The sequence below is a fragment of the Gracilinanus agilis genome, chromosome 2, assembly GCF_016433145.1.
Source record: "Gracilinanus agilis isolate LMUSP501 chromosome 2, AgileGrace, whole genome shotgun sequence".
Taxonomy (NCBI): Eukaryota; Metazoa; Chordata; class Mammalia; order Didelphimorphia; family Didelphidae; genus Gracilinanus; species Gracilinanus agilis.
Genome location: NC_058131.1, coordinates 278,310,345 through 278,331,040, shown reverse-complemented (window position 1 = coordinate 278,331,040; position 20,696 = coordinate 278,310,345). Strand labels below are relative to the sequence as shown.

General features: G+C 42.5%; 1 protein-coding gene across 3 annotated transcripts; it reads right to left on the bottom strand.

Annotated features, from left to right (window-relative positions):
• Positions 1-614: 614 nt before the first annotated feature.
• On the bottom strand, positions 615-19,774 carry GBGT1 (globoside alpha-1,3-N-acetylgalactosaminyltransferase 1 (FORS blood group)). Of its 3 annotated transcripts, none has more exons than XM_044661303.1 (7): positions 19,485-19,774; positions 12,309-12,440; positions 9,286-9,348; positions 6,669-6,719; positions 6,534-6,569; positions 2,470-2,604; positions 615-2,029 (listed from the first exon to the last, which is right to left on the bottom strand). In XM_044661303.1, exons 2-7 carry the CDS (start codon positions 12,374-12,376, stop codon positions 1,345-1,347), a joined length of 1,038 nt encoding a protein of 345 aa, XP_044517238.1. In that variant the 5' UTR covers positions 12,377-12,440; positions 19,485-19,774; the 3' UTR covers positions 615-1,344. The 3 variants fall into 3 exon arrangements, with proteins under 3 accessions (XP_044517238.1, XP_044517239.1, XP_044517240.1); XM_044661304.1 differs by having other exon boundaries at positions 12,309-12,437; XM_044661305.1 differs by lacking the exons at positions 6,534-6,569; positions 6,669-6,719; positions 9,286-9,348; positions 12,309-12,440; positions 19,485-19,774 and adding an exon at positions 2,753-3,034.
• Positions 19,775-20,696: the final 922 nt, after the last annotated feature.

Here is a 20,696-nt window from a genome sequence, read left to right as displayed (position 1 = left end):
TCCTTCATGCTTGGAAAATACTCCTTCATCTCCACCTCTAAGAATCCCTGTTGTTGTTGAATCATATCTGACACTTCATGACCCCATGGACCATAGCTCTCCATGGGATTTTTCTTTGCAAAGATACTGGAGTGTTTTTCAATTTCCTTCTCCAGGGGATCCATTTGGTCCTTTTGTTAGGCAATCAGGGTTAGGTGACATGCCCAAGGTCACACGATTAGGAGAGTGCCTGAGGAGAGACTTGAACCCAGGGCCTCCCATCTCCAGGCCTGGCTTTCCATCCACTGCTGCTTCCCTGGCTGCTCCCCATATTTCTTGTATTCATTCCCTTCTCCCTATCCATCCTGCCACCACCTAGATCAGACCATTATCACCCCTTGCTGAGTAGGTAAGGTCCAGACTACATGTTTGTTCCAAGCCCAGTGGGAGGAATGGCTACTTTTATAAGAATACTGGTAGGAAGAGCTAGGTGGATACTTTGTGTGACCCTGGGCAAGTCACTTAACCTCAATTGCCTATCCCTTATGGCTCTTCTGCCTTGGAACAAACATTTCGTGTTGATTCCAAGACATAAGTAAGGGTTTTGTATTAAAAAAAAATACTGGCAATAAAAACTCAAACCCTTCACATGTACATAGAGTTTTACAGTTCACAAAGCACTTTCACATTTACATTCAGTCCTCACACCACTGTGAGGTCAGCAGGGAAACTTTTCTCCACATTTTACAAGTGGGTAGGCTGAGAGGTTCAGAGAGATAATAACTTGCTCTGCAGCCAACAGTAGTAAGCACCAAAGCCAGGGCAAGAACCCCCGTCATTGTTTGTTTTGTTTGTTACTACATCATTTCTAGAGTTTGAATTAGCCTCAGTTCTGTTCCTCTAGCTCAGCTTCATACAAAACAATGTCTCACACCAAAACTATGAACTTCCCTGTCTAGGACTCCTCCCTCCTAGGTAACCAGTGTCTTCCTCTTGGTCCAGGCCATTTGTAACAGGAGGAAATTGTTTGATAACCTAATCCATGTTGGCACGTTCTCACTCCCCTCAGCCATTTTTGTGGGTTGCTTAATGAAATGCTAAAAGTGTTAATGGTGGATTTCCAAACACTGACACTAAGATGGATGGGAATGCTTTGGGTGAGAACAAACCTTGAAGGTAGCAGCCTATGTATAAAGTCACAAAGTTTCCTTTACATGGGACCCGTCTGTCCTTTAAAAAACTCTCTCCGTGGCTTCCTTACTTCCAGTCCCATCCTTAATACCCTCAGTGACCAGAAAAAGCCCTGGCTGTCTCTGTCTCCCAGTAGTCTTGGGGGAGAGCTGAAGGTCCCCCAGCCAGCTTCTATCAGTCCTTCAGGTTCATGGAGTCTTTGTCCAGTGTAGAGAAACGAATCAGCTTCAGGCTGGGAGGCTGGGGCTTCCTGTCATCCCAGAGGTACTCAGGGGACAGGACCTTGGAGGGTTTGTGGGAAATGAAGCGCCGATTCAGGTGACTCTCCTCCTGCCAGGCAGCCATGATGCCATTGGCCTTGTCAGCCAGAATGGCCATGTGACAGCCCCCTGTGAACTCATAAACCCTTTCCACTCGACCACCAAAGACTGCTCCACCATAGTAGAAGTCTCCCTCACCATCAGCAACAAAAGCTGCGGATAGGGGCCTCCGTTCATAAGGGAATTGCCACCGGGGAACAGTAAAATAGCCGGGGTGAATGGCAGCTACCAGGTCCCCTAAAGTCTCCGCACCCCAAGGATTCCAGAACACCATGTCTATATCAAGACAGTAGAGATAGTCTACCTCCCGGTGGCCCCTGGAGGCAATGAATTTGTTGATCGACTCCATTCTACGCATGGAAATTTCCTCCCAGTGAGAAAAGCCCTGGATGGGGATGACTGAGAGGTTTCTGCCAGGCCCCAGAGGAACGTGGGGTATTGCCTCTGGGTCATCAGTGAAGATATAATAATTCACCTGGAAACCTTGCATGAAGAATTCTTCAGCCGACTCCAGGAAACGGCGGACAAATCTTGTATATCTGACGAATGGATACAGAGCAGGGTAGGGTGTTATGATATGTGATGGGGAGAATAAAGAACTCACTTCTAGCTCCTTACCCTCACTTTTATTATTCTCTCCACCTAAAATTCCCTTCCTTCTTCCTACCTAATTCCTATTCATTTTTCAAAGTCCCACTAGAGCTCTCAACCTTAGCAATGACATCTCTACACTGCTTCTCACTTTGGAAGAGGACAGAATCTAGACATAGATCTTGTTTCCTTTAAGCAAACTGAAAGGTTCTCAAAGACAAGGACCATGCCTTATTTTTTTCCCCTATTCTCTCTACCCCACCCACCTATCCAGGGTCCAACATATAGATTATAGATTGATTTCAAGTGGTTGGGAAGTGGGGAGGGCATGGGGAGAGAAAAGGAAAGAATTCCTGGTTACCCTTCTACCTCTACCCCAACCTCTTACTTCCCAACGGCAAATGCTGTGACCCCGATGGTGAGATTCAGGGGTCGATAGGCATTATTCAGGAGCTCTGAGTTGAACGTTCCTTCAGAGACAATTGGAGCCAACCAGGGTGTAAGCGTCAGCACATCTTTGCGTCTAGTAAGAGAAAAGGGAGAAAATGGTGAAATCAATGCCCTTCCTTTCCCCTTTCCCCAATCCCTTCTAGAATGCAGAGTTAGAATCCTGGGATTCAAGGTTCCAATGTTTGGAAGTTTCAAGTTCAGTTTGTATTTATGGAACTTACCTGTGAAAAGCACCTTCCAGGAGTGACATGAAATCTGACTTCACTCAGAGGTAGGAATTTCACCTAGACTCTTGTCCAGGGTCCTGCAATCGCTGAAAACCTTTGGCTATTCAGGCCACTTATGCCAGGGCTAGACCTTTAACTTCAGCTCATTGCAAAAGGACTTCTATAGAAGTGAGAGAGAAGTCCCCCAAAGGGCCAGACTCTTTAAAGTAGTGAGGGAAGCCTAGTCAGAACAGTATGAGGCCACCCGATAAGAGTATTCCAGGGGTCACTGGCCAAAGCCGCTTTCTTCTCTCTCTGAAGGCAAAGTGACAGAATGAGTCCTAGAATCTCACGGTTGAAAGGGAATTCAGAAGATCTTTAATTCTACTTGCTTCTGAACAAAAGCCCCCAACACGTGGTCAGCCAGCCTCTGCCTGGAAACCTTTAGGGATGAGGAACCCATGACCTCCTGAGGTAGCAAAATTTTCCCTATATCAAGTCTGCCTTCCTTTCAGCAGCTTTTGTGAATCTCTCCTAATTCTGATCTCTGGAGCTAAGCAGAGAGCTAATGTCTTCTTCAAATGTTTCGAGAGAGTGATCAGGCTTTCTTCTCTCCCTAGAATATTTTTTCTTTTTCAGGATAGGTAGTACAGTGGATAGAGCACTGAGTCTAGAGGCAGGAAGACCTGAATTCAAATCCATCCTCAGACACTCTGGACAAGTCATTTAACTGCTATTTACCTCAGTTTTCTTAATACTAAAATGAGGCTAATAATAGTGACTCCCTGACAGGGTTGTTGTGAAGGATCAAATGAGATAATATTTATAAAGTACTTAGCAGAGTGCTTGGCACATAATCAGTGTTTAATAGATCTTCTTCCTTCTTTCTTTTCTCATATTGCATAGATTCCGAACATTAAGCCATGCTGATTGATCTTCTCTGGCAGTGGTTTGTATTTCTCTTTCTGAGACCCTTTCCTCCCTTCTGTAATATTCCTCCCCCTCTCCCTTCAGACTCTCCCTTTTCACTCTCCATTCCCTACTCCAGTCACTCTATCTGCCCCCTGGAGAAGATCTGAAATCTGTCACTTAGCCTTCAGTGTGAAAGTCAGTCACTTTCTTCCCTTTCCCAGGGTGGTTCCTACTATAAGTCTAAACTCAAACTGAGGAATGAATTTGGCTTCTCTGGGAAAGGGGTTCTAGACAGTAGGGAACAGGTGGGGAAGGAAATTAGGGGACAGGAAAGACCCCCCTCCCAGATCTGGTAATACTTTATGAATGGGGGGTGACTACATCTTCATGTAGGATAACCCTGCCTCTAAGTGCAGGTTTTCTCACCCTGACTATCCTCTGGGTAAGCCAGCCCTCTCAATCCAGACACATATGATTTACATCTGGCACAGAATTAATATACTCTAATATTATCAGACTTTCCATTTCTACCTAATACCTGAAGCTCCCTTAGCATCCTTTTCTTTTTCTTTAAAAAAAAAACAACCCAACTCTTACCTTTTATCATAAAATCAATTCCAAGGCAGAAGAGCAGGAAGAGCTAAGCAATTGGGGTTAAATGACTTACTCAGGGTCACACAGCTGAGAAGTATCCAAGGCCAGATTCGAAGCCAGGACCTCCCATATCTGGGTCTGGCTCTCGACTCCACTAAATCACCTAGCTGCCCCAACATCCTTTTCATCTATAGGATGAAGGAGTTGGGCAAGAGGGTGTTTAAGGTCCCTTCAGGCTCTGAATTCCATATTCTAAGTAATCCTTTCCAGTTCTGATATTCTATAGTACTACTGGACATTGGACAATGGTTGTTTGAAAATAGAATTATAATATGTGAAAGCTGGAAGTAACTTCACAGTTCATCAATTTCAATGTCCTCATTTAACAGAGGAAGGAAACTGAGTCTCAGAGAAAGGAAGACTTGCCCAATGCAATATCACATGTTGAGTAGTGGTAGTGAACCCAGGGGAGCTGAGTCCTTGCCCACTGCTCTTTCCATTGTTCCTAGCTTCCTGTCTATGGTAATAAAATTTTTCATAAGATTAGAGCAAAAGATCAATTATAGATCATCAAGTTTAGTGATCTTTATTTAATTTTTTTTTAAAGACTAGATCTTTGGCCTAAAGACAGGAGGTCCTAGATTCAAATCTTGCCTCAGACACTTTCTGACCCTGGCAAGTCACTTAACCTCCCTTGCCTAGCCCTTACAGCTCTTCTGCCATGGAACTGATAAGATAAAGCAGAAGGTAGGTTTTTAAAATTTTTATTTTTTAAATTTTTTTCCATGGTTACATGATTCTTGTCTCCCTCCCCTCTTTCCTGCACCCTCCCAGAGCTGACAAGCAATTTCACTGGGTTATACATCTATTATCACTCAAATCCTATTTCCATATTATTCATTTTTTGTAATAGAGTAATCTTTTAACACCCAAACCCCAAATCATATACAAGGTAATGGCTTTTTAAAAAAAAAGGCTAGGTCTCCATATATATATTTTTAACCCATTACCTTCTGCCTTGGAACCAATACACAGTTTTAATTCCAAGATGAAAAGTAAAGGCTAGGAGGTTAAATGACTTGTCTAGGGTCACACAGCTAGGAATGGTCTGAGGCCAAAATTGAACTCAGGACCTCCCATTTCTAGGCCTGGATCTCCATCCACTGAGATACCTAACTGTCCCTAGTCTCTATATTTTGTCCAGGTTGGAAATTCAGGGGCTACTCAGGGACCCAATCCCACTAATGATTAGCATGGAAATTGTTGTCTATTCCATTTTCTGCCAGGGCTGCTCTGCCTCTCCTTAGAAAACCTAGTTTTCAACCTCCTCCCCCATCCTCTCTAGCTCCTGGAGGGTCATTATTTTGTTGCTGGATATAGTGCAGATATCCAATCCACTCAAGTCCATTTTGACTCAGAATTCCCAAGCTCAAAAGATCTGCCTATCTTAGCTCCCCCTCACCAGTACAGGGATAACAGGTATGTATGAGAATACCCAGCAACCTCTTGTTTTACCCATGAGGAAACCGAGGCCCATAGAGAGGAAGGGAATTGCTGAAGTTGTGTGTGGCTGAGCTAGGATTTGAACTTGGGACTCCAAATTCAGAGCTCTTAACACACCATCTATGTCCAAGATCAAGATCACTTTCTTCCTGGTTCCACTTGTCCTCAGTCACCTAGTCTTTTTAAATACACACCACACAATCTAATTCAATATCATGTTTCATACTGGAATGGGTACCTCTAAGCAACCACCCAGTTTCCCTTGTTATGGTTGTGGCCAGGCTAGCAGCTGGCCTTTGGCTACAGGGGCGAAGGAGATGAGTAGGGTAGACTTTTGTTGGCCACTGCTTGGAATGGCCCCTCTTTCTTGCTCACTTTGGTCCCTGGGCAGCTGCAGACCATCTCCCTCCTCCCTCTCTACAGAAAGGACATGATCTCTGAAGGTTCTAAACCAGTGGTTCCCAAACTTTTTTGGCCTACCGCCCCCTTTCCAGAAAAAATATTACTTAGCGCTCTGGAAATTATGAAACTATTTATTGAACTCAGAATAGAATGTAATATAAAAAAAGTGTGGCCATCACCACTCCCCTGGATCGCTGCAGCTCCCACCAGGGGGCGGTAGCGCCCACTTTGGGAATCACTGTTCTAAAGCAATGAATCAGGCTCCCCTGGCCAGGGAGAGAACTGATCTATCAAGAAGCACCTTCCCCACCTCCCCACTCCCCACTCCCTCATTTCCACCCTCACCAAGTCCATTTCATTTCCAACCCAGCGGACAGTAACTTACTGCTGCTCTAACAACTTGGGCTGAGGATAGAGTAATCTGTAAAGAAAGATAAACAAGGCATGAGTTTCAGATTTGAGAGACAGCTCTGCCAATTCAGACTCCTGTCAAGACAGGAAAAAAAGGAACTCTTCTTACTGGGGAAAAGGTCGAAATTTCTTTTCTTCTGTGGCTGGCAACTTCATGGAACTGTATTAGAGGAGATTAAAAAAAGGAATGAGACTTTAGGCTTTATGGTCCTGTAGGAAGAGGTGAGGATGCTTTAGTTGGACCTTTTATCATGAGAGCATTGGCTGTCCCAAGATCCTGGCTAAGGTCATTCCATTCTCCTACCTGTTCTGATGTTTCCACCATTAGGCAGTAACTTCTATTGGTTAGTTAGTAATCAAGATGAAAAAAATGAGGTCGAGATGTTAAATGACTTACTTATCTAGGATCACCCTGCTAATAAGTTATTAGAGGTGGAATTTGAACCCAAGTTAAGAGATTATAAATTTAAAGTTGAAAGGAACCTTGAGAGCCATTAAGTCCAACCCTCCCATTTTGCAGATGGAGAAACCAAGATCCAAAGAGGTAAATGACATGTCCAGAGTCATATAAGCTGTCTGAGGTGGGATTCAAACAAAGGTCTTTCAGATTACAAGTCCGCTTGTTTCACTATGCATCATTTTATGCTGCCTCTAAATGGGGTTATTAGTTCCCCAAAGCCCCTGCCTAAAGCGTTCCTGTGGCCTAGGAGAAGGTATGATGGGTGAGTGAGCTGGCGAGCAGGTCACTGTGACTCCCACAAATCATCTGGCCATGTATTTCTCAGGGAATTGTACTGATCATGTGGGACTAGAAACATGGGGCGCTAGGATAATAGGAGCATGAGTTTAGAGCTGAAAGGATCCTTAGGGCCAGCTAGAACGAATGCTTCATTTTCCAGGTGAGAAAACCGAGTCTCAGGATACTAAATCCCACAAGTCCCACAGATAGTAAGAGTCAGGGACAGGGCATCACTTCCTTGTGGAGAATAGACAGAGGATCTCTGCAGAAACAAAACAAGAGTCAGTTTCCTGTAGTGGGAAGAAAGTTGGCCCTAGGGCCAGCAGACAAGGGTTCAAATCCCACCTCTATTACTTCATAGCTCTATGGCCCTAAACAAGTCACTTAGTCAAATGAGATAATATTTACAAAAATCATTTAGCAAGGTGCCTGGAACATAGGTGTTATATAAATGCTTATTTGCTTCCCTTCTTCTTTTCCCCTTAATAGCTCTGAGCCTTTATTTTCTCTTCTACAAAGTGGGAACAATACCACTTGTACTGTCTCTGTAACAGGGTTGTCATGAAGAAGGTAATATCATTACTTAGGGGGGGTTGAGGGGTGCAGTTAGGTGGCTCAGTGGATTGAGAGCCAGGCCTAGAGATGGGAGGTCCTAGGTTCAAATCTGGTCTCAGACACTTCCTAGCTGTGTGATCCTGAGCAAGTCACTTAACCCCCATTGTCTAGCCCTTACCACTCTTCCACCTTGAAACCTATACAGAGTATTGATTCTTAGGCAGAAGGTAAGGGTTTAAAAAAAAAAAAAAAAAGAAGGGGGGGTGGGGTGAGAGGGGGGAAGAGAGAGGGAAAAAAAAGAAAAAGAGAGAAAGAGGGAGAGAGAGAAAGGGGAGAAAGAGAAAGTATATGTGTGTGTGCATGTTCAAATTCTCACACACACATGCAAGCAGAATCAGGAGAGATGACAAAGTTTACATGGGAGAAGGAGTAGCTAAGTCTTGCAGGAAGAGGGGTTTTGAAGTAAGATACTATGTGGCTAGGTGCTTTTTAAGTTGCTAAAACACTAACTACATAGATAAAGTAAGAAAAAAGGTTACAACTGGAGAACCCATAGTCGTTTTAATGAAGAAGCAGATGGGAAAAGTGATTTATGTGAGGTCAAGGAGCAAACTATTTTTTAAATTTTTATTTATTAAGGAGCAAACTATTGATAAAGCTTGGATCAGAATCCAGGTTTTTGGGCTGCAGTAGTTTCTCTATCTTTTTCTTTTCTCTGTCTTTGTCTCTGTGGGTGGGAGCTTTTTACCTAATCTGAAGGAACATAGGATGCTTGCTGATGACAATATCCCATGGTAACATCTATACTAGTGCTTCAGATTTACAAAGAACTTTCCCAATAAAGCCCTGTGTGGTCAGTAGTGTACTGTCATCTCAATTTCATAGATGAGGAGAGGGAAGCTCAGATAACAAGTGACATCCCCAAGGTCACATAGCTCACACCAAAGCTGAAGTTCAAACCTAGGCTTCCTTCCTTCCTTCCTTCCTTCCTTCCTTCCTTCCTTCCTTCCTTCCTTCCTTCCTTCCTTCCTTCCTTCCTTCTTTCCTTCCTTCCTTCTTCCTTTTTTCTTCCTTCCTTTCCTTCTTTTTAAACCCTTATCTCCTATCTTAGAATCAACACTGTGTATTGGTTCCAAGACAGAAGAGTGGTAAGGGCTAAGCAATGGGGGTTAAGTGACAGCTAGGAAGTGTCTGGGGCCAGATTTGAACCTAGGACCTTTCATCTCTGGGCATGGCTTTCAATCCACTGAGCCACCCAGCTGCCCCAAATGTAAATTTTCTGATCCCATGACCAGTAGTTTTTCTGTCACGCTGTATTCTTCCCTGAGTGACTTAAGGAAATAAGCCAACGCTATGCCCTTACAAAACATCCAACAACATTCTGAGAAATTCATTATCTTTACTCTATATCCCAAACCCATTCAATACTTACAAGGCTTCTGGGCAGGGAAGGTAATATGGGAGGTAATGGACAGACCAGTTCCAGGTTAACATCCTGAAAGGAAAACAGATCTGATAAGACATGTCTCTTCAGAGACAAAGAGACTTGCTCAGAAAAAAATTAAGTTTACCAATGACGTATTCTGGGAATCCCTGGGCCACTTGTTCAAACCTGTTTTCAAAATGAGTTGTTAGCAAATGGCTGGGTTAGAAAAAAGCAATCTGGATCATTTTGGTAGAAGAGCTGAGTGGGAGATGGAGGAAGGACCGAACACACTTTCAATGCCATGTTCTAGGACGTTCTTTATGGTGTTTATAAACGACTGACTTATAAATTGCCTCCATTTATGTGAATAGGTTCTGCTCTCTTATCTTCTTTTCCCAGGTCCTCTCCCCATCTGCTGAAGCCCCAGCTTTCCTGTCCATCCAGCATGCTGTTTCTGCAGCCCCACCTAAAGAAGAATTCTCAGTGCTATAGATTTAGGGATGAAGTGTGTTCCTGGCATCCCAGATAGAATTATTCTCCTCTACTCCACACAAATGTTATTTAAAAAGAAAATTGGGAGTCTATAGCAACATTAATTAAAAAAAAAAAACACTTACCTTCCATCTTATAAACAATATTGTGTATTGGTTCCAAGGCAGCAAGAGCTGGGCAATTGGAATTAAATGCTTTGCCCACAGTCATACAGATTTGAATCCAGGACCTTCTACCTTTAGGTCTGGCTCTCTATCATTGTCATTAATTTTAAGGTCCAGATATATTGTGGGTTAAAAGGAGAAACTTAACCATCACGAATAACACTATTTCTGTGCAAAAATGCATTCTCATCTCCAAACAACCATCCCCCCACAGAAGCTATTTGTGATTGGGGTGCTACTTTAATTTATTTCCCTTTATTTGGCAAGCTATTTCATCCTTGTTATTGAGAATCTCTCTCTTTTCTCTCCTGTCCTACCTCTAGTCTCTCTCTCTTTTTATTTCTCTCTTCCTCCCTCTCAGCTTTACTTTCCCCTCAACATAATAATTTCATTTAACAAATATTTATCAAACCATCAAGTTCTTATCTTGAGCAGAGTACTGTGCGCAGTCCTGGGGGGAAAGCAAGTTCTCTGTAAGTTTACAGAGCTTAGTCTAGGAAAGAGAAAAGACCCAAACACAGGTAATTACTATAAAATATAACACGATAAACACATTAAAGAGGTATAAAACCAATTGCCCTTTGGAGTCCAAAGCAGAATAACATTTCCAAAAGGGTTTGGGGAGAGGGCAGGGAATTCTACCTGGAGAAGGAAGAATTTGAAGGATGGGTAGGAATTCCCACAGGTAAAGAAAAAGGACAGAAGATATTCAATGTATAGGGAACAGAGTGAGCAAAGGGATGAAATTAAAGGATCATAAATTGAGAGCTGGAAGAGGCCTTAGAGATGAAGAAACTGAGGCCCACATAAATAAGTGACATCCAAAGTCTCACAGGTAGTAAATTGCAGAGTTGAGACACATTAGTGAATCTAGTAGGGCATGCCCAGATTGTAGAGTGCCTTGAATGTCCAGCAAACAAGTCTGAACTTGACTCAATGGGCAGTAGGGAACCACTGAAGATTGATAGTCTTGGGATTCATAAACATCACAATTCACCACAATAAAAGGGATAGATTGAACAGCAGCAGTAACCAATACCTATCTGAGAGCCTCTCCAGGCAGGCCTCAAAGGAATCTCTTCCAGGACTAATCAGTGGCTGCTAAAGAGCACATACTCTTGGTTATCTTCCTGCTTAGGACGTTAGAATAGGAAAATGAATTAGTTTGGGGTTTCTACTTTTCAAATGAAAAGGAAAAAAAGCAAATACTAACAAATTTCCTTTTTCCCCTTTTTCTGTTTAATTGTGGAGAGGTTCTATATCTCTGTCTATATATCAATGTCCATCTGTCTATATTTATATTTATGTTTCTATGTTATCTATGTCTATATCAATAAATCTCTCTCCCCAATCCTGAGTCTATCCATCCATCCTTCCTTCCATCCACCTACCTTCCTAACTTACTTTCTTTCTTTCCTTTCTTTCTTTCTTCCTTCCTTCCTTTCTATCTATCTATTTATCTATCTGTCTATCTGTCTGTGTGTCTGTCTATCTACCTATCTATGCATCTATCTATACATCTATCTATGCAACCATCCATCTATCTATCCATCTATCTATCTATTTCTCTATCTATCTGTGCATCCATCCATCCATCCATCATCTATCTGTCTATCTATTTATCTATCTATCTATCCATTCATGCATCCATCTATCTCTGCATGCATGCATGCATCCATCTATCTATCTATACATCTATCTATTTATCTATCCATCCATCTATCTATCTATCTATCTATCTATCTATCTATCTATCTATCTGTCTGTCTGTCTGTCTGTCTATTTATCTATCTATGCATCTATCTATCTATGCATCTATCTATCTATGCATCTATCTATCTATCTATCTATCTATCTATCTATCTATCTATCTATCTATCTATCTGTGTGTCTGTCTATCTACCTATCTATACATCTGTCTATGCATCCATCCATCCATCTATCTGTCTGTCTATCTATGTATGCATGCATCTATCTATCTATCTATCTATCTATCTATCTATCTATCTATCTATCTATGTGTCTGTCTATCTACCTATCTATACATCTGTCTATGCATCCATCCATCTATCTATCTGTGTCTGTCTATCTATGTATGCATGCATCTATCTGTCTGTCTGTCTATCTATCTATCTATCTATACATCCATCCATCCATCCATCTATCTATCTATCTATCTATCTATCTATCTATCTATCTATCTATCTGTCTGTCTGTCTGTCTGTCTGTCTGTCTGTCTGTCTATCCATCTGTCTGTCCATCCATCTATCTAACCTATCTATAATCTGACTCAGTCTCTATAAGGGAACTTGTGAGTGGGAGATCAGTGTGAGTGATCAGGTCTACACAAATTGTCCTCAAGATTAAACTTACCAAATGACCAGGAAGATGCTGAGTAAGGTGAGGGTGATGGCTGCCAGCAGCATGCTTCTCCAACGCATTGCTGCTGATCTTGAAGGTTGGTTCCAGCGTTGTCGAGCCTGGCGCGCCGTCTTCTACAGCCTACTAAACAGGGGCACAGGCAGAGAAAAATTCACAGCCCTGTTCTCACCCTGCTGCTAAGCAGAGGGAAAAGAGACCCTCTCTTCGTACCTGTCTGACAGAAAGAAAGCTTCCCCCTTTGACTTGGGAAGGTTCTCTTGATTTCCCCACAATTGCTAGGGCCTTCCCCAATTTACTCTGTATTTTTTTTAATTTATGTGGCTTGATAATTGATAAATTGATAAAATTTGTTCTCCCACCCCAGGCCCTCAGAAGATTCATCAAAAGAAAACAAGCACCACCATCACCACAACAAAATTCCTTAAAATGTAATTCTCGAGAATGGGGCCTGGTTCGTTTGTACCTTTGTATCTCCAAAGCATTTAGCACAGTCTGCCACATAGAAGGCACTTAACAAGCTCTGTTGTTATTGTTGTTCAGTCATTTTCAATTATGTCTGACTCTTCCAGACCCCATTTAGGGTTTTCTTGGCAAAGATACTGGAGTGGTTTTGTATTTCCTTCTCCAGTTCATTTTACAGATGAGGAAACTGAGGCCAGCAGGGTTAAGTGACTTGTCCAGGTCCATGAAACTAGTCTGAGGTCAAACTTGAACTTAGGAGATGAGTTTTCTTGACCTCAGGTCTGGGGCTCTGCACTGACACCTCGCTGCTCCGACTGATTTGGTCAGCTGAACAGCCTCGTAGGATAGGAATGATAAGGCCTGGGCTCTCCCACACAGTACCTGGCCCAGTCACAGGCCCAGTGCTTCTCTTTAGGATATCATCTCTCCAACACAATTTTTCTCAGGATTTCTTTTATTATTAGGGATTTCTTTTCTCAGGAATCCAAAGGAAAAATTCCCCTATAGTATGACTCTTCCCCTCTATGAAGTCAAAAAAATTATTGGACTTTTGGGCTGTTTCACACTTTTAACTTCAGCCCCAGACTGAGCCTTGACCTAGGGCACACATAGGCTGACCCTCTAATTCTAGCCTCAGACTGAGCCAGCACAGATTGCGCTTTTGACCTTACGGCAATGTCTTATTGTGGGTTGCTGGATTTTTGTAAGAGGCCTTGGGGTCAAATCTCAGCCCTGTCAATTTTGATTTTGAGCTAATTTCTTAAACTGTAAAATGAAGACCATAAAGCAGATGGTCTCTCAGGTCCATTAATCTAAGATTTTATGATCACGGATTGCATCATTGACTTCAGGCTGACCAATGATTGACCCCAACCATAGAATCAGAGCAATGGAAGAAACCACATATATCTTCTTCTTTTTTTTTTTTAACCTATATCTTCTGTCTTAGAATTAATACAGTGTATTATTGGTTCCGAGGTGAAGAACAGGAAGGACTAGGCAAGAGAGGTTAAGTGTCTTGCCCAGGGTCATAGAACTAGGAAGCATTAGAGGTCAGATTTGAACCCAGGACCTCGCATGTCTAGGACCAGCTCTCAATCCACTGATATACCTACATGACTCCCCATATATATCTTTTTTTTTTTAAACCCTTTCCTTCTGTCTTGGAGTCAATACTATGAATTGGCTCCAAGGCAGAAGAGTGGTAAGGGTAGGCAATGGGGGTCAAGTGACTTGCCCAGGGTCACACAGCTGGGAAGTGTCTGAGGCCACCCATATATATTTTTTAATTCAATCTCCTGCCCAGACAGTTATCTTAATAAGATAAAATCCCCCTGGGGACCTGACAAGAGTGTGAATGTATCATATCCTCCTGATCATTGTGTCTCGCACATAATAGGAGCTTAATAAATATTTGTTGAATGATTGAATTTTTGTATAGCTAGGATTATACATTAGGAGATACTGAACCCATCTCTCAACATTCTGCCCACAATGTTCTCCTGAACTTATCGCACTCCTTATTCAACATTCATTTTATATCTCCTGGTATTAGTCATTTTCTCATAGAGATATACCTCGTCCTTTTTTCTAGACTCTGATCTACTGGAGGACAGGACCATGTTTCATTCATCTGTGTCCCTCTCAGTGCCTAACATGGGCCTCAAACATAGTGGGTGATCAGTAAATGGCTGCTGGATTGTTGGTTGACTGACCCACACCCTACAATAATTGGGGCAAAGATTTAGAGTTGGAAGAGACCTTACAGTTCATTGAGTCCATCATTCCTTATTTTATAGATTTGGAAACCAAGGCCTAGAGAAATTAAATGAGTTGCCCAGGATCCCATAGCTAATAAGTATCTGAAGCAGAATTAGAACCTAGGTTTTCCAGGCTCCAAATTCAGAGATCTCTCTTGTTGTTCAGTCATTTCAGTCATCCAAGTCTTCATGAACCCGTTTGAGGGTTTCTGGACAAAGATAATTTATAGCTCATTTTACAGTTGAGGAAACTGAGGTAAATAGGGTTAAGTGACTTGCCTGGGGTCACACAGTTAGGAAGTGTCTGAGGGTTGGATTTAAACTCATGAAAATGAGACTTCTTGACTTTAGGCCCAGCATTCTATCCACTACACCACCTAGCAGCACCATAGAACTCTCTACTCCACTTAAATGAAGGCAGGTGTCTCCATCAGGGTCCCAAGATGGACTTCAGTACAGCAGGACACATTCCTCAGGCCCTGGGAACATCACTGACCAATATGATTTGGCATGAACTATTTCTTTATATTCTACCAAAACCTCCATAGCCAAGGTGTCTCTGTGCCTGGTTTCTATTCCTGATGCTCTAAGTTTGGTCCCGATTCTAATATCTATGGGTTAAAGAAGAACAGGTATCAATCTGTGCTAAGAATCAACTGAGCTCAGCCTTTAAGACTAGTGTTGGCCACAGGAGGTAAGGCCTTGAGGGTAGAATGGAAAAAAACCTGGGATCTAAAGTCAGAGGGCCTGAATTCCTATTCTATGTCTTGAACTCATTACTTGTGCCAACTTGGGAAAAGCTCTTAACTTACCTAGACTTGCTTCCTTCTCTGTAAAAGAAGAGAGTTGGAGCAGATGGCCTCTTAGGACCCTTTCCAGGTCCTTCTCCCCATCTCTGTTCCTATAGGCTTAGAGACCTTCTAGAGAAGCTCTGCCTCTCCACACACCAAAAACAGACTTCTCTTTTAGGCCTCTTATCTGCTCTCTTTTATGCCGTACTAAACACCAGGGGGACCAGGGGGACCTACCTTCAGTAGGTGGCTAAGCCTGGCAAACAGTTTCTACCCTGAGGTCAGACTCACAATAGGTGAGTGTCTGATCACTAAGGTCTCTCCCAAAGGTTCAAAGACTGGATTTTACTTGCCTACACTTCTACTAGCTGCCTGCTTTTCAGGATTCTGTCCCAGGTCCTCTTCTTTCTTCCTCTATACTACTGCATCTGGTGATCAGCTCCCATGGACTTAACTACTGTCTCTATGCTGATGCTTCTCAAATCTTCCTCTCCTGCCCCAAACTCTCTGCTGACATCCCATCTTGAATCTCCAAATGCCTCTCAGATATCTTGAACTGGATGTACAGTAGACATCTTAAACTCATGTTCAAAACAGAATTCATCGTTTTCCCCCTAAATACTACTCTCCACCCTCTTGTCTTCCCTATTATTGTCAAGGGCAACACTATCCTCCCAGTTTCTCAGGCTTGCAAACTGTAATGTAAGGGGCTAGCTGTAGAGCAGGAGAGTAGTGGAGGATGGAATTAGACCAGCCCCAGAGGCTATAGGCTAGAGTACAGGGTGTGAATGTAACAGGGGTCCTGCACCCAAGCTGGCAGAGATAGGTGAAACTCTACCTCAACAGCAAAGCCAAGCCCCTTTGTGGTGGCAAAGAAATGGAAATTGAGGGAATATCCATCTATGGGGGAATGGCTGAACAAATTTGCAGTATACAATCATGATGGAATACTATTGTGCTATAAGAAATGATGAGCAGGATGATTTCAGAAAAAGCTGGAAAGACATACATGAACTGATGCTGAGTGAAATAAGCAGAACCAGAAGAACATGGTACACAATAACAACAATATCATATGATGATCAACTATGAAAGAGCTATTCTCAACAATACAATGATCAAGGACAATTCTGAAGGACTTATGCCAAAGAATGTTATCCACCACCAGAGAAAGAACTGTTGGAGTTGGAATACAGATTGAAGCCTTCTATTTTCACTTTAATTTATTTATGTTTTTTATTTCAGGGTTTTGGTTTTATATGAATATTCTCTTACAACAATGAACAATATAGAAATGTTTTGTATGATAATATCTGTAAAACCCAGATCAAATTGCCTACTGTCTCTGAGAGAAGGGAGACAATTTGGAACTTATAAGTTCAGAAAACATGTTGAAAATTATTATTATATGTAATTGGAAAAATAAAATAATTAATAAAAAAAAAGAATATGCCTCCTTTTTTCTGTTACAGCAACCACTCTAGTGCAGACCCTTATCACGCTTACACCTGGATTATTATAAGAGCTTCCTGGTGGGTCAGCCTGTCTTGTCTCTCCCCACTTGACTCCATCCTCCATTAAGCTATTAACGTGATTTTTTCTAAAGTGCAGGTCCAATCCTATCACCCTTCTACTCAACAAACTATAGTGACTCCCAGACTCCTATTTCCTCTAGGATCAAATACAAAATTCAGTGTAAGTGCTTTATAACCTAGTCTTCTTAAGCCTTTCTCCTCATCAGTTTCTTTTCCATCCAATGACAATGGCCTCTTGACTATTCTATAAACAAGACACTGTCCCTTAGCTTGGGCATTTTTTCTGGCTGTCTCCCAAGTTCCCCTTACCTTCTGACTGCTGACCTCCCTGGGTCCTTTTAAGACTCAACTAAAATTCTACCCTCAACAGGAAGCTTTCTTTCCCCAGACTATCTTAATTCTAGTGACTTCCCTCTATATGAGTCTACGTCCCATAATTATCTCTTATTTATTCTGTATATAACTTGCTTTGTGTATATTTGTTTGCATGTTATCTCTCCCCACTAAATTGTAAGTTTCTTGAGGTCAGGGACTGGGTTTTTTTGTGCCTCTTTTTGTACTCCTGGCACTTATGAACCCGACAGTACCTGACACATAGTAGGTGCTTAATGAATGTTGTTGTCTCCTCTGCTACTCTCCAGATCAAAAAGGTAACCAGACTCCTCCTTGACAGTTCTGATGTGGTGCTGCCCACCTCTTATGGTAAATGGCAAGTTCATTACAATTTTTCTTAATTGTGTCCCTTTTTTCATAAAGGGTGGGGAGGAATACACGCCTGGAGTCACTCTTTCTTCATCATTCTGAGGTAAAAATAGTTGATTAAAGTCAATCAATCAAAAAGAAGTTAAAACACCTACTAGAGTGGCACTGTGCTAGTTTAGCTGCTGGGGCTACAAAAAACAAAAATGAAACTACCCTTGCCCTCAAGGGGCTCACATTCTAATGAGGTAACAAATGCACATATAAAAATATATACAGACTAGATATATAAAGAATACAAGATAGTTTGGGGAATGCTATATCAGGATTGGGTTTTTTTTTTTTAAGACCGCTTGTGTTATAGACTCTTTTGACAGTCTGGTGAAGTCTATGAACCTCTTCTGAGAATAATACTTAAAATAGGGGGCAGCTGGGTAGTTCAGTGGACTGAGAGCCAGGCCTAGAAATGGGAAGTCCTGGATTAAAATCTGGCCTCAGACTCTTCCTAGCTGGGTGACCCTGGGCAAGTCACTTAACCCCCATTGCCTAGCCTTTAATACTCTTCTGCCTTGGAACCAATACAGAGTATTGATTCTAAGACAAAAGGTAAGGGTTTAAAAAAAAGCCATTTGAACTCAGGTCTGATTTTGCATCCAATATTCTTTCTGCACCATGTTGCTTTTTCCCTTTAATTTCCTCATCTATAAAATGGAGATAATAACATCCTGTTTCTTACAAGGCTATTGTAACGACCAAAGATAACATATCTAAGAAGTGCTTGCAAACCTTAAAGCACTATGTAAAAGCCATCATCATCACCATCACCATCACCATCATCCTCATCATCCTTATTTGCTTCTTCCTTTGACTAAAGGTAGTAGACTGAAAAATCAGATTTCCTAGGAAATGAATTCTTAATTCCTCTTAGAGGCTGTGCTAGTGCACCAGATTTTAGTTATTTGTAGCAGGTCTAGTCAGTGAGAGGCCAATCCTCCCTTTTGCTGACACCCCCAGGATGCTCTGACAGCTGGCAGTCTGGGTACAGTTGAAACTGCAGAGAACCTTTGGTGTTTATATGGTTAGCTTCCAAGCTTTCTACTGGGAGGCATATAGGTGGGAGATTGGTAGGATCTGTGGGCTTGGATTTTTTTTTTTAAAGCCATTTCCACATGTGTCTGGTTCCCACAGAACAGGCTAAAGTCCCTAGAACCTGGAATCCTTTATCCCAATTCTAATCTCTGGCACCCCAACAAATATGTGGTGATAGAACCAAGCCCTTCCTGGAAGCCAGGGTTCTAGTTCTAACTCTTTAACACTATCTTATTGTGCTGCTTTAAGGATTATTTCACCTTCCATTCCCCAGTCTATTTCCTAATCAGTGAAATAAGGGGGTTGGGATGTTAAATGTGGGGTCCACAGCTTCCCATGGCGTCTATGGATAGAGAGTCTGGGAAAATATCTATGCTATTGTTTTCAGTAACCTTTGGTTTCCTTTCTATTTTATTACTTATTTCCTTTGCGCTTTATTTCATGCATTTAAAAATCATTCTGAAAAAAGAAGTCCACAGGTTTCTCCAGATTGCCAAAGGATCCAATACACAAATAAGATTAAGAGCCTCAACATTAGACAGTCTCTAAGGTAGGTGGTCCCTTTCAGCTCTAAGATCCTAGGATCCATTAGAGGAATACATTTTCAGGGACTGGCCTTAAAATAAATCCATGGTGAAGCCATTTCTTTCTTCCTGCTCCCCTCCCCCAGTTGCTAGAAGCCCTAGGCCAGGTTACCCCCTGCAGGCTTGCCCACCCAGGCAATCCATTTTCTTTGTGATTAGAGACTGGCAGAGGAGCCAAGTCCTGCTAGCCTCTCCAGGGAGGATTTTCCTACCCAGACAGAAGATACTCTCATGCGCCCCAACTCACCCCTAAGCCTGGGGAGGGCAGCAAGCAGTAGTGAAAGGCAGATAGGCAGGCAGGCAGGCAGGCAAGGCGGCTGGGAGGTGGGCAAGCTGGCTAGTTGGTGGGCAGGTAAGACGGACTTTCGTGATCTGTTCGGAGAAGGGCTCAGGCAGCAATCTAGCTTCAGCCAGCTTTAGTAGGACCTCAATTTGCCTTCATCTCTCGGTGTCCTTGGCGTCACAAGCACCGAGGTTTGGAGAATCCAGGCTATTGGCACATCAGTCCTGCAGCAGCAGCAGCAGCAGAAGGAGCTCTCCTATGCCTAGATCAGGCAGGAGCCACCGCCCTAACCCCCAAAACTGCTGTAATCAGGAATCGCCTGGCCTTCACGGCTGGCCCTTGTCAATTTTATTCGCTAAGCAGATTGATTCATTTGCTGTTGGTCCAGCCAATGGGCCTTTTCTCCTCCTCTTTTTTCTCTAGGCTGGGGCTGGGGCGGGGGGAATAGCTTTGTTTCTCCTTCCGGCTAAGGAAGGGAGGGGTGGAATGAATGCCAAAGGAAGGGAGGCTCGGTGGGAGAAAGTAGGGGGAGGGAAAGAAGCTAGAGGCATACACCTTTTCTGGAGAGAAATCACTGTTCTGTACCAGCCAATTTTCCTGTTTCTGTAAACCCACAAGCTTACATACCAATACACTTGCAAGCATGTGTTTGAACTCACATCCTCTTTTATATATATATATGTTATCTCTTAACCCTCTCAACCCAGCTGAACCTGTGGCTCAAGGTCACTCTTCAAAATTTACCTGAGGGCTCCTGTGGTTGGAATAGAGAGATTCAGACCTTTTTGTGGTCTGAGTGGCTGTGTGGGTAGTAGAAAACAATATAGCTAATATTTATGTAATCCTTTAAAGTTACTGGAGGGGATGAAGCACTTAACTAAAACTGGCTCTCTTGCTATTGATAAATATCTTACTCTCTAATCCCTAAGTAATTATATAATTATATTAATGAAGAATAGTAATAACAAACAGGCTAACCTTATGAGTAGAAACCGCTGGCTTATGCTGCAATGGCCACCTCAGGAGAAACCCCAAGTCAGGAGTAGCAAGCAGAGTGTCTGCTCACATCCAGGCCCACAAATTAACTGACCTCAACCCTTCTCAACTGCCCCTCACCCAAAGTTCTCCAGGGGGGTCCCCTGGAATTCTGGGTGAGGCTATCCCTGTACCTTTGCA

Coding starts and splice junctions, on each gene's coding strand:
- GBGT1 (XM_044661303.1), bottom strand. CDS start 12,376: ATGCGTTGGAGAAGCATGCTGCTGGCAGCCATCACCCTCACCTTACTC. Junction 9,349..12,308: donor AGCATCTTCCTGGTCATTTG/GTAAGTTTAATC, acceptor TTTTCCTTTCAG/GATGTTAACCTGGAACTGGT. Junction 2,030..2,469: donor ACAGCATTTGCCGTTGGGAA/GTAAGAGGTTGG, acceptor TCCATTCGTCAG/ATATACAAGATTTGTCCGCC.